We start from the raw sequence: 13,241 nt of genomic DNA, 5'->3' as shown, positions 1-13,241 counted from the left end.
GAAGATAATGTACACCTCAGTTCAAGACAATAAAAGTTATCTTGCGTTTGTGTAACAGATTGAACTCTTATAGTACAACATTAAAAAAGTTAAATATGGAAATCCATACTATATATATGGCACTAGCACATTAGTTGCTGGAATAGAAATACATAGAGGTGTGACTGGCAAAATATACCTAATGATTTTATAGTAAGTGAGCTTAAATGTCTTAAGATTGTATGTGTTATACAAGCAAGCCTTGTCTGAGAATGAACAGGCTGCACTGGTTTATACTGCAATTGTCTTAAACCAAAATTGATGCCATTGTAGGAATATAAAAGATGCTGTAATTTACAAAATAGTGATAGTTGCTTTTATTACCTGATTACATTGTTACATACTGTATATGTGGCCCAGCGACAGGAGACAGACTACTGGGTACTTCCATTGTCAAGGGACTTGTTGGTTCAATGATGCACATGCCCCATTTCACCAAACCAGTCTGTCACATAAAAGCATACAGAGTTTAAATAACTATCCTTAAACAGAAGATAGTAGAACACAACTTTATTGAAACAGTCTCAACCAATAACATCAGTGTACAAAGAGGTGGTGGCGCGGGAGGTGACAGTGGGGTTTAAAAAAAAAAAAACTGCAAATTTTGGGCTCAAAAAGAAAAAAAAACATGGCTGACAGCACAGGCCAAAAGAAAATAATTTTAATGGAATCAGATCAACAGTGGCAAGGTACTGTTTACATTTATTTTGTACAAAAAATAAATTAATGAAATCTTTCAAGTTTACAGGAATATCTATTTGCTGTTTTACATCACACAGACTTGCTGATAATCCTACTTGTGGTGAAGCTCAGCATTTTGTGTTAAAACATTAAGAGGATCTAGACAGACCAAAGCAGGCTGACTAAAGTAGGCCAGGAGATTAAAAAAAAAAAAAAAAAAAAGTCACCAATGATAAAGAAAACATTGTTATAAAAATGAGTTGGGGCAAACACATTCAAAAATCCTGAATGTTCAATGTGGCGCAACTTGATGATCCTTTAGGATCGCATCGCTTGAGCATTGCCTCGAGACAAACCTCGAGGTCCTTGAGCAGCTCCCCGCTTGTAACCATGCTGATATCCCTCCTTAAGAAACAACAGGGATTTATATAAAAATCTCACACATTTAAAATGTAAAGACAATGTTCTGCAAATTTTCTGCATAAGAGATACTAACGTACTGTATCATCTATTAGGTGTACTATTAGTTATGAAAGAACTCTTACCTGCTGGTAGGCGCTGTTGGAATAGTCCCGAGATGTATTAAATTGAGTTTGACCATAACCGCCACTCGGAGCATTTGAGAAAGGAGGGCGATAGCCTTCGTAGCCGCCTGATGACAATTTACACAAATTAACAGCGGACTTGTGTAATTTCAACAAGTATACTGTTGAAATACAGTGAATAATGAGGCCACAGGACTATTCTACTCTAATGCAGTCTGATGCTTGTACCTCTAAATCCATTGGACGCTCCCCGGTATCCATTCATCATGCCACGGGCGTTCCTAGGTCCACCCCTGGGCACACCCCTGCTGTTGTAAAAGGACTGGCCCGACTGCCCAAACCCTGCACCCGGAGAGGGCTCTTCATGGCCTCCAGCTGGTGGCATGACCTGGTCCTGAGGCTGGAATCCACTGACAACTAAATGGAAACAAGAATTTAAGGTTATGACGCACTGGCAAATGGTCAGTTACAAAGTTCTGCACTAAAATATGAAATAAATTCCCGCAAGTTGCAAATACTTTGTCTCATGACACACTGATGTCCTGATTTTGACTTTTTTTACCAAAGGAATATTTTTAATAATACAGCAACAAAAAACAAATCCCTAGAAAAGACATTGTATTTTTATGAGTCGAGTCTTACCCGACTGTAATGTCTCCTGTGGAATGTCCGTCTGGCCGACAGCACTCTCTGACTGACTGCCGTAGCCCTGTCCGTAGCTACCAGGGAACTGGCTGGGCTGCTTCAGAGGATCTGTTTGGCCATCAGTGGCTTGAGGTACAGGTGCATTCATATTGAATACCTGCAAAGGGAAAGACAAGTCTTCTGTATTCATAATATTCATACCAAAACATTATCACAATCAGTTCTATGGCACGTCTGGAGAGAAAGACGTAGTTTCACATTTTTCTAATTCAGTCAAGTCAAACTTTATTTATAAAGCCCAGTATCACAAACATGCCCTCAGGGGGCTTGCTCTTTACATTATCAGGTTTTTGCTGCTAGTAGTGAACTGTGGTAGCTTATATAAAAAGTGTGGATGCTGAAAGTTTCCAACAGCGTGTAAGTCGAAACATGCTTACTGCTATACTGTCTAACTGGACCAGGACGGAAAGCATACCGCTTGCACTGACTGGAAGGGTGCTGCGTTGACATTGATGCCTCCAGTGTGGGTGGGTTTGGACACGGGGGGGAAGGCAGAGGACAGGGAACATGGGGCCGGGGCCTGCTCAGTGGACAGAGATAATGAGGCCTGGGAGGACGGAGGAAGTTTGGAAGGCAAGGAGACAAGGATTGTGGCAAGGTCAGTGTGAGACACACAATGTCTGATTTTTCACTTTTCAAATAACCCCCTATAAAACACATAACATTGTCACACACACATTTAATTAACATGATAGTGCTTGCCCCCATACTACAGGAAAAAAACTTACTTGTGAGGATTCTTGTGGTCCAGACACTGCACTAGCTTGAGCAAGTCTGGACTCCGAGTGTGCTGTTTACAAAAAAGTGTAAACAAAAAGACAAATGTTACTATGGTATATTACACTTTAGGACAATATCACAGATCTAATAAGATCAAGTAAAATGGTGCTCACCTGAAGGGCAGACCATCTGCTGCAGGTCAACAGTCTGCACAGGCTTCATCGGCTGGGCAGACACAATGGCTGGGTCCAGTGCCTGGCCATCAAACTCCAACATAGAGTCCTATGTGAAGCCAACCAGAGCAAAGACTATTGTTGGCCAGTGGATCAGATTTAAAGGCCTAGCTGCAACAAAGGTAGCTGAGACACTATGCTTTAACTCTACCATCCAGTCTCCCATGTCAGCACGCATTTGACCTTCTTAAGTCTTTGAAAGGAGCTGCTGAGAAAAGGCTGGCACTCGAATCGTCTCTTTATTTCACAGGAATTGGTTTTATCTTACTTTTATCAAGTTTTTAAAATTTCCGTTTATTATTTTTGTTTTGCAGATGACATTGTCATCTGTAGTGAGAGCAGGGTTCAGGTGGAGGAAAATCTAGAGAGGTGGAGGTTTGCTCTGGAAAGGAGAGGAATGAAGGTCAGCCGCAGTAAAACAGAGTACATGTGTGTAAATGAGAGGGACTCAAGTAGAACGGTGAGGTTACAGAGAGTAGAGGTGAAGAAGGTGGAGGATTTTAAGTACCTAGGGTCAACAGTCCAGAGCAACGGAGAGTGTGGAAAAGAAGTGAAGAGACGTGTGCAAGCAGGTTGGAACGGGTGGAGGAAAGTGTCAGGTGTGATGTGTGACAAAAGAGTGTCAGCAAGAATGAAAGGAAAGGTGGACAAGACAGTGGTGAGAGCAGCAATGTTGTCTGGTTTAGAGACAGCGGCACTGAGAAAAAGACAGGAGGCAGAGCTGGAGGTAGCAGAGCTGAAGATGTTGAGGTTCTCTCTGGGAGTGACAAGGATGGATAGGATCAGGAATGAGAACATCAGAGGGACAGCTCATGTTAGATGTTTTGGAGAAAAAGCCAGGGAAGCCAGATTGAGATGGTTTGGACATGTTCAGAGGAGGGACAGTGAATACATTGGTAAAAGGATGCTGAGGTTAGAGCTGCCAGGAAGGAGGCCTAGAGGAAGACCAAAGAGGAGGTTCTTGGATGTAGTGAAGGAGGACATGAGGATAGTTGGTGTGGGTGAGGAGGATACAGAGGATAGGGTTGAGTGGAGGCGGATGAATCGCTGTGGCGACCCCTGAACAGGGTTTTTTGTTTTTCAGTTTGTTGCCATGTGTGAGACCTATAGTTTGTTCACATCATTTTCACATGATAAGCATCTTACAACAAGACACAAGGTCCACACTCCAAAGAGTAATTTTAGTACCTGACTTCACCTTGAACTCCATGTGTAAAATGACAATATTTTGCTTGATGAATCAATTAAGTTTCTCGATGTATGAATAACAAACCCATGCACAATAACACAAGGGCTCTGTTTTCCTGGCAGCACAGCTTTAGATGCATGTCTTTACGCAAGAGAAGACAACACCGGGAAAAAATTTTTTGTCGCCACATCTCATTTATTTCCATGTCAGAGGAAGAATGCAGGCAAAAGCTGCACCTCTCCAGAGACATTATGTGTGTCAGCTTGTTGTAGCTCCAGTCATGGCAAGACTGTACCACATACACAAGCGTATCAGTTTGCTCAAATCAATGACATCAATCAAAGTCGAATTCCTTGTCACGCTTTTAAAGGAGATGAGAGGAGCTGGTGTGATTGGCAATTACTAAAGCCCACCCCACCACCAGCTGCTCATTATGAATTCCTTCCACTCACCCACTAATGTATTCAGCCTCCCTTCCACACTGCACCCATGATGTGCCAACACCTGTGGTTACTATGCCTGCAAATTTGTTGGACACACTCATATGCACCTGGAGTTCCTACCTACATTAGTCACTTTATTAGGTACATGTGTTGAACTGAACTTGATCCAATCCAACAGCCCTGCCACAACCTATTATCTTCATGAAGCTCATGATGTTTCAGTTTTTGGTGAAATGTAGAAATTCACTTTATTACTGAGGTCATAATAATAATAATGGTGTTGTAGTGGACAGTCTCACCTGCATGAAGTTGTATGTCCCTTGCATCTGGGCCATGAGGTCTTGCACTGCCTGCTTTCTGACCACTGGGTCGGTGGCTGGAGAGGGAGTGACATGGTTCACAGTAACAGTTGGCTCTGAAGCCAACTGGGCAGGAGGCTGGTGCTGGAGGGAATTCACCATCTTTGCAAAAACAACCCACAGCACAGACAGTGAAGCATACGGTGAAATGCAAGATATTGAGGAATATGCATGGTGACATTAAAGGCAGTAGTTCCTAAACTTTTTCAGCAGGGCTCCTCCTTTTTAGATAAGAATGTTTTTACCCCCCTGCTTTCAACTGCTTTGATAGGTTAAGATCTCTGTTGCATATGCAGCCTGCATGTCAGCACTGATTCATGTTAAAAAAAAAAAAAAAAAAAAAAAAAAAAATTCCACATTGAAAGCTGATATTCACACTACTAAAATTAACTTTTAAAATGTGTGTAGCTGGTTGCCAGTGCAACTTTATGTGTTTAACGAAGCGGTCTAAGAACTATTATAGTTATAATCACTTCCTGCGGTTCCTGCATAAAAAAAGGGAACTTCAAAGGTTCTAAGAAATATGAAAAAGTGCCTTCGGTCTGGCCTTTTGGTTTCCCTGCAATAGCTCTTTTGGAACCACTGCATTAAGGACTGTGAGAGTAGTTGAGTAGTAGAGTACTGGTGGCACACCTGAGCCTCCACTGCCCACTCCTCCACTTGGTCTTTGTCTGTACTGCTGTAGGTAGTTTCTGGAATGAACTGTCTGTTTACAAACTGTAACACAAGACAACATACAGAAAATGAAATACAATACTTCTTTGTGTGATTTATCATATAGCATTTGTGCAACACAGAAATCTCACCTCTGTGGTTTCCAATTTAATTGGCTCTGTGTATTTTTCAGTAGCTGTTCCTTCTGGAGAAAACAAGTAGATCTGATTAGAAATCTCATATATTTGCTCACATATGTGCTAATGTATTTGTACCTACCAGGTTCTGATGGCTGCTCCCCAGTTTTAGCCTCAGCCACCACAATCTGCTCTTCTTGTTCCTCTTCCTCCTCACACGTTCCATTCTGATGAGTCTGTGCTCTGTCAAAGTAACCACTCAGCAGCACTTTGTCCAGAGTGTCCTTCAGTGACTTATCTAGAACAAAGATAAAAACAAACCCGTGGCTTAATGGACTAAATATTAGCTAACACTGTATTTTTGTGGTGGGGGTGTCCAGAGGCCTCAAACTACTCACATGTAGTCCTTGCCACAGCCTTGTCTCGGCCCTCAAGGAGTTCCCACAAGTGTAGCGAGGCCTCTTCATATTGGTCAGTCAACCTACAAATTATACCACAGGGCATATATAGCTGTTGGTTGTAAAAAAATGCAGCTATTAAAATTAGTAGTAATTACAGTTTTAACCACTGCACTTAACATATGTACACTTAAGCATTTGTATCACTAAAAATCACAAGCACCCACACACCTGACATCATAGTTTCTATCAGGTCCCACCAGTTTGTAAAACTCGTCAAGAGATGTGAGGTCAGCGTCAGTGAGCAAAGGGGAGCCGGTGGCATCAGGCCGTTTTAGGTCCTGCCTGACGCGATCATCTCCCAACTGGTCCAGTAAAAACTGAAGCTCCAAAACTGTCTTCAGCCGCCGTTGTTCCATCTCTTCTCGCTGCAGCTGTTCCCGTCGCGCAGACTTTTTCACTGCTTTCTGAACCTGAACACACAAAGATCTGTCGTAATGAATTTTGCTTCCGCAAGGTTTCCCCAAACAAAGTGTTGCTGCTCTGTATACAGTTAATTCTTGTCATGCTATGTTGCTATGATACCACTGGAGTACGGTATTAGGTACAACAAGTTGTGGTAAGCATGATACTTGCTATTTTTTCAATATCATATGGATAAATCTGTAAAGCGAGGTTTGAAAGGATAAGGATAGAGAACAATGATAACTTAGGACTCACCTCTTGGCCCAATGCCAGGAAGCTCTTCTGCAATTCTCGAGCGAACTCAAGGTTGTAGATGATCTCTTGATACTTCGACAAGGCCTCCTTCAGTTACATCATGGAAAGAAATTTGAGATTTGTGTAAAAAAATAAATGTCCTTTTCCTAGAAAAAGGTGCAGTAATAGATGAAGTTGTGTGGTTTTCCAGAACATGGTAACACTGATGGGATTTTTATATAAGAACAGCATTTGTAATTATACTCAAGTGTATATATTATAATTGTAAGTGTAGATGACTATCACATTTTGATTGCAATAACTTACCAGTTGGTCCTGATTCAGTCTTTCTCCCTTATTCTTCCTCGTCTGATAGTCATCCAGTTTAGACTGTTAAACATTAAATGCGAAATTACAGTTGAGACAAAATGTGAGGAAAAATATTTGCAACCTTGGATGAGAGAGAGCCTAAATTGCTTTGATGGTTTTATATTTTAGTCAGAAAAGATGTGTTTTTTTTCCCCCCAGACAAGTAGGACAGACTATGACCATGGCCAAGATGGACAGAGAATTAGCTGATACTGTGAGGCGGGAGACAACGGGATGGGAGACAACACTAAGTCTTGAAATTCTGGATCTAGTATCAAAATTAAGAACACTTAAAATGAAAAATTTTACCATTTTACCCTAGCCGCTATGTTTTGACAGGCTCATATTGACCAGAGAAAATAACACGAGATACCTTTTTCTTTTCCATATTGCGAACCTTCTTGTCAAGAACACCGAGAATTTGCTTCATGGCCTCCGAATGACTTCCATTTCCCAGATCTGGAATGGCAGACTGGACTGTACTGTTGCCAACCATTGCTGAAGGCATCTGTAGGAAGAAAATGTATTATACACATTCAAATATTACTATTTTTGTAACCAAACAGAAGCAACAAATAATGGCAAAATACTTCAAATGAGAGCACAAGCAGAGACGGTAAAAATACAAGTCCATCCTTAGTAAAATGTGCAATACTGACAGCTCTGTATTCTAAACTTATCAATGGCAAGGCAATCAGGATTCAATTTATGCACTGCGCCAAACAGATTAAAATTTTTAACCAACTGGGATGAAACTGGGCATAACAACAATTTAAGTACATCGGGTCATGTAGTATTTCAGATTTTTTTCCTACCATTAGTTTCACTGATGAGATAGGTTCACTAAAACAGGGCTATTTACCACTGTTACATATAGTATACCAGCTAGATTAAATGTCCTACACTGTTAACATTCTATTTAGGTTATTCTGGTTCCTAGACAAAGCAATAATTAAACCATCTGGTTCCCAGTTGAGCAATCTTGTTTAGGAGCTGTGAATGTCTAAGTAAATCTCTGTGTGGAACTGATAAGTAAACCCATCTACTTCCACCCGAAGATGTAGATCAGGTACTGGGGTTTCCCGGTGGGCTGGTGATCACTTTTTTTTTTTTTTTTTGTTATTGTTTTTAGAAAAGTGCTGGCGCTGATTTAATAGTTTAGCACAGCTAGACAACTAACTTACTGCAGGGCTCATACCAGGATACTGAGCTGCACTCAAACCCAGAAAGCAATGGGCCGGAGAAAGTGATACCGATGATTACGCCAAACTGTCTCTGACTAAAGGACAAAGCATTTATTTTCTAGCTATCCCGAGGCATAGATTCAAATCCTGGTGGTTATGCAGTTAACTGCCCACACAAGGAGAAACTGTAGTGGCGTTAATGTGACAGAGTTTAATGTCTCATAACTCAAGTTAAAATGTCGGGCCTTCGCTTCTGGGTGAAAGTCCCAGCTCCGGTGGCGGCACCGGGCAGGTCATGCTAACAACACACATGCAGCTAACCCTGGTGGGTTCAAGCTGAAGGCTGCTCTCTTTAGCTGGGTCAGCAGCCCAAACCTTTCGCCGCTGCACGGTTGACGGCAGCTAGGCTAGCTAGCTAACGTTAGCTACATCAGACCGGTCCACAGACTGGGATCAGTGGTCCTAATCTCAGCCAGGGTCCCATTGTTAGCCGAGCAGCTAGCAAGGTTTGTCAGCGTTATTTGACTAATGCCTCAAATCAACCGTATGTCCCAAGACTGAGCGCAAAAGAGCAGTTTTTATGGGCTGATGTGAAAACAACGATGTTTTCAGCGGTGAAACACAAAGACAGCTTCGGGACGCTGCGACAACTCGTTGTGTGCAGCCGTAACGTTGTCGAGTCAGAATAACTAAAGACGACGAATTTAACAAACAGTGGTTAAACATCCGTGTACCGGTGATGACATGAATCCCATACCTTTATACTCTTTGTCTTCAAAGAGATTTCTAGTATCGGCCCTGTCGTTAGCTGTGTAAGTGCCGTCCTTTCACTTTGTGTGGTATTTTTCTAGAAGGATGCTCAGCCTCACACCGGCCAATGGCTCATTAGCTGCGGGGCTAATGGTGGCGGCTACAAGGACCCCGCTGCTAACCGCAAGACTGCCTGACAGTAAAATGTACATTTGTATATGAACAGAGGAGTCATTGAACTGTCAGACCAAACATTTCAATGTGTAGTAAATGTATGTTAATTTATTGTCATGAGTAGAGGTGCGCCTAGACTTTACTGAAACTATAATTTCTCATCTTATATCACTTCATCTAATTTATGTTTTATTACGCACTTTCTATTATTTGAATGTTTGTTTTGCTATCTGTGTCATAGGCACATAACGTGAGACCAACGTGATGTAATGAAGCACAATTTAGAAATCATAAATTCACTTTCCTCAACGAAGAGAATGCTATCGATAAATAAATCAATTTATTTATTGATTTAATGTAGATGTATTCAGTGTAAAAACACTGGATTCATCTGATAAAATCCCAAATTTTACCTACCTATATAAAATGCCTTAATTCTCTGACAGAACACAGATGATATTACTTCAGTCACTGTCAGATTTCAGTCTTGATTGTTAGTGGGGTCACACTTAATTTCACATTGTTATATCCTGGACTACTGTCATTCTTGAAATACTTATTTCCTAAAATATTCTAATAATGTGTACTGCTTTATTATTGCTGTTATTAATAGAAATGTTCAAAAGATTTAAGATCTGTTGGTTCTAAAAATAAAGGAGGTCTGCTGGCCCCAGTTCCCTGAGCTTTCCTTGAGCCATGCTCTGAGCTAACATTGACCAAAACCGTTAAATCTTAGAACGGGATAAATTGATTGAGGTGTTAGGGGACATACTATATGTTCAAGTGAAATAAACCAAAATACTAGTAATTGCAAAGAACGAACAGATGATGGCACAGGTGTCACACACAGGCTACTGAAAGAGTATCAGGCTTAAGATGTGCTAAAAAACCCATCTCCAAGCCAAGTCCTGTAACTCCTGTCTCAGGTGGTTTTCTGATAGGTGTTCTTTATGATGTGAAATTTTACATCATTTCCTCTTCATCCTTTCAGTTGTGTTTCATGGATGCAAGGGTGCAATCAATCAGCAACAATGTGGTACTATGTGTGACTTCCAAAATAAAAGAACCTAAAGCAGTGAAATATACAGCAGAGGTGGAAGAGCAAAGAATTGACCTGGAGTTCTGTCAGAGTTTTAGGCAGTACATCAGACTGACTGTCATCAGCAAATAAATATTATCAAGTCAGAATACAGCCCATTGCACATTTATACTAATTGTAATACTATTTGATATTGATAATCTAAGATAAACAGAACCAGTGTTTATACGAGACAGTGTCAAAACTTAATGGAGGAAAATGTATTTAGTTTGAAAATAATGTGTAATTAACAACTTGCATTTAGACATTTTAATTTGTTCTGGTTACACCCATTATCTGTACAACCCTCATGTTTTTATCCTATTATGGTTGTATAATTGAGGATTCAGAAACATGTATTCTATTTATATTATTTATACTTAAAACCTTCAGTGCTTGAGACCTTTTAATGAAGTTTCATACTAAATTTTCACACCTCCTGTATGATCCCTGTGTCTGACTTTCTGTCCCATGCCAAGTATGTATATAGTTTAACTAGTGAGCACGTATAGGTATGTAAGCTCCTCTCTCTAATGTGGGTTGCTGCGTAATGGCCGTACATCCTTCACTGCCCCTGTCCTGCAGCACATCTGACTGGATTAAATATGTGCAGTAGATTTATTGGCTGAAAAACCACAAAAACCCCACATACACTTTGGCCACAGACCATTTGTAGTGCAGACCAGGCAAGCACAGGAGATCATCTCTCATTCTCTAATACTAATCTCGCTTTCATATTATATATGTTTACATTTCATTGATGAACTTTTCTCATACTTTTATTTGTCTTAGTCATGTCATTATCCCCAGTGAGTTTTCTTTTTGTAATAAAACACTAGAAACACAAAGGTGAAATTGGGATCTTGCATGTTTCCAGACATTTTAGATGAGTGAGGGGCTTTTTACACTCATTGCCTCACTTCAGTTCGCTGGGCAACATTAATAATTCATGGACCACATGTGTTACAGACAGACTGCAAGCACCCTCAGCTAATTACCATCATTATCATTATTACAGCTGGAGAATTGTATTCACCATCATGCCGATTGGGATTCATGAGATTGAGGTTTGATTTTGGAGTGTGGTTTGAGGGTGAATTTGTTTACGATGCAGTGCTTTGGAACAAGCTATGATGATGATGTATCCAGTTCTTCACATTTTCAAACAAAATGCACCATTTTCTTAGTGCAGTGCGTTTACAAGACCTTACCAGTGATGCCTCTGGGGATGTGGGTATTTTCAAGGATATCACATGATTTATAATAGCCTATGCCATAGAGAGCCAATATGTAACTGGTATGCATTCATGACCACATGTACTTTTGAAGGTATTGGCAATGTGTCTACAAAATATGTGTGCAAGTTTAAAAGTTGTGACTCACAAGGTGATATAGCAGCTGAAGAGAAGCATGGTGATCCAGCTGATAGGGTCCACAGATATCCATCAAGGCACACATCCCTGCATATGTTGACTGGCACTGGGCCTGATGTTGGCCTGACATTGGATGATCTCAGTATTGCCAGTGCTCTTTATCATTTGTTTATTTCAAGTCCCTCACAACATGCCCCAGTGTAACCACATCTTTTTCTGTGTCTGTGCCTTTAAAATAAAATCCACTGTTCATCTCATAGTGCATCTTTTAATGTACCCATTCACCAAAAACAGATACTCACTCCTGTATAAAAATCTATGGACTGTATGTGCACCAAAATGTTTGCCTCTCATAATCAGAATTTAAGTATTATTTTTTTTATTTGTGTTCAAAGTATTGTCATTAATTTCATGAGCTCCAAAGAACACATGACATTCAATATCCACAAGTCTGTATAAAATAAATTATATAAATATTTTTCAAAAACATGCAGCACATGTGCATGAATCAGGTAATGTAAATTATAGTTCACATAATTAAGTCTGCATGTGCCTGTAATTAACACACCATTATTCATTTACATGCATTTACTCTTTCTGAAGTATCTCTCTGAAGACACACAACCAGATGAGTAGATGGTCATTGTTTATGGTCCACTGCTGGTGTGAACCATGTTATGATGAACATATGATGGATATGAAAGTAATGAAAATATATACAGAATTGTTCTGAAAAATACACATACAAATGACGAATACTGCATATGTTTGAAGATTAGTTACCAACTTTGTTTTAGAAGACTGAGCAGAGGTTTCTAAGTTTATGTTCGCAGTTTCCACTTGTTTGCCTGCAGTTGCCTTTTATCACAAGTTCTTAATCTACATCAGAAAGCCACACAGAAGTCATTGAATTAAAGATATAATGACATAATTTATGTGATGGCTGCTTAAAAAGTGATGATATAGATTCAGAACATCTGCTTTGCATATTGCACAGTTCAAGAACCAATAGCACATTTCAAGATGCATTGGTAATAACCAAAAGTATGTGTCCTTGTTAAGAGAGTAGGAACTTGAGGCTTGAGTGAATCTACTTTGAATGAGTAGCATAATCATTAGTAATTAGTCATTTCACTTAATTTCAGCAGACAAGAAAAAATCCCCACTTATTTATTCAAAAAAGCTAACTGTAGAAATTCTGCAACAGTCAAGTGTCAGAGACTGTATTTTTATAGAGTATGGAAAATATTGTTAACCTGTGTGTTCAAGGTTGTCATTAATTGAATTTTTCATTTTTTATTGTTTGTCTGGCTTGTGTGTTTGCACAAAACCATCAATCCATCCATCCATCCATCCATCCATCATCTATACCCACTTATTCCTAATTCTAGGGGATCTGCTGGAGGCCTCCCAGCTTTCTTTGGGTGAAAGGCAGAGTCACCTGTTGCACAAAACAAAAAAAAAACCTCAAAAATGTTTAGAATAAAAAATGTATTTTTAGCCAGGACATT

General features: G+C 40.0%; 1 protein-coding gene across 1 annotated transcript; it reads right to left on the bottom strand.

Moving 5' to 3' along the window:
• Positions 1–682: 682 nt before the first annotated feature.
• Positions 683–9,249, bottom strand: caprin1a (cell cycle associated protein 1a). The gene is made up of 17 exons (XM_026319914.1): positions 9,113–9,249; positions 7,545–7,679; positions 7,130–7,192; positions 6,824–6,910; positions 6,335–6,576; positions 6,104–6,186; positions 5,848–6,003; positions 5,721–5,773; positions 5,548–5,631; positions 4,855–5,016; positions 2,864–2,972; positions 2,699–2,760; positions 2,386–2,517; positions 1,908–2,067; positions 1,494–1,682; positions 1,266–1,372; positions 683–1,125 (listed from the first exon to the last, which is right to left on the bottom strand). Exons 2-17 carry the CDS (start codon positions 7,677–7,679, stop codon positions 1,039–1,041), a joined length of 1,911 nt encoding a protein of 636 aa, XP_026175699.1. The 5' UTR covers positions 9,113–9,249; the 3' UTR covers positions 683–1,038.
• Between the last annotated feature and the right edge of the window lie 3,992 nt (positions 9,250–13,241).

The sequence above is a fragment of the Mastacembelus armatus genome, chromosome 3 (genome assembly GCF_900324485.2).
Source record: "Mastacembelus armatus chromosome 3, fMasArm1.2, whole genome shotgun sequence".
In the NCBI taxonomy this organism is placed as follows: Eukaryota; Metazoa; Chordata; class Actinopteri; order Synbranchiformes; family Mastacembelidae; genus Mastacembelus; species Mastacembelus armatus.
The sequence above is the reverse complement of the archived record's forward strand: the minus strand, read 5'-3'. Positions and strand labels throughout refer to the sequence as shown.

Bases quoted from the DNA above. Each gene is read 5' to 3' on its own strand.
- caprin1a (XM_026319914.1), bottom strand. From the start codon at position 7,679: ATGCCTTCAGCAATGGTTGGCAACAGTACAGTCCAGTCTGCCATTCCA. The intron at 7,193-7,544 runs GTATCTCGTGTT...AATGTTTAACAG, and splicing joins GCAATATGGAAAAGAAAAAG to TCTAAACTGGATGACTATCA. The intron at 2,518-2,698 runs GTAAGTTTTTTT...CCGTCCTCCCAG, and splicing joins GACCACAAGAATCCTCACAA to GCCTCATTATCTCTGTCCAC.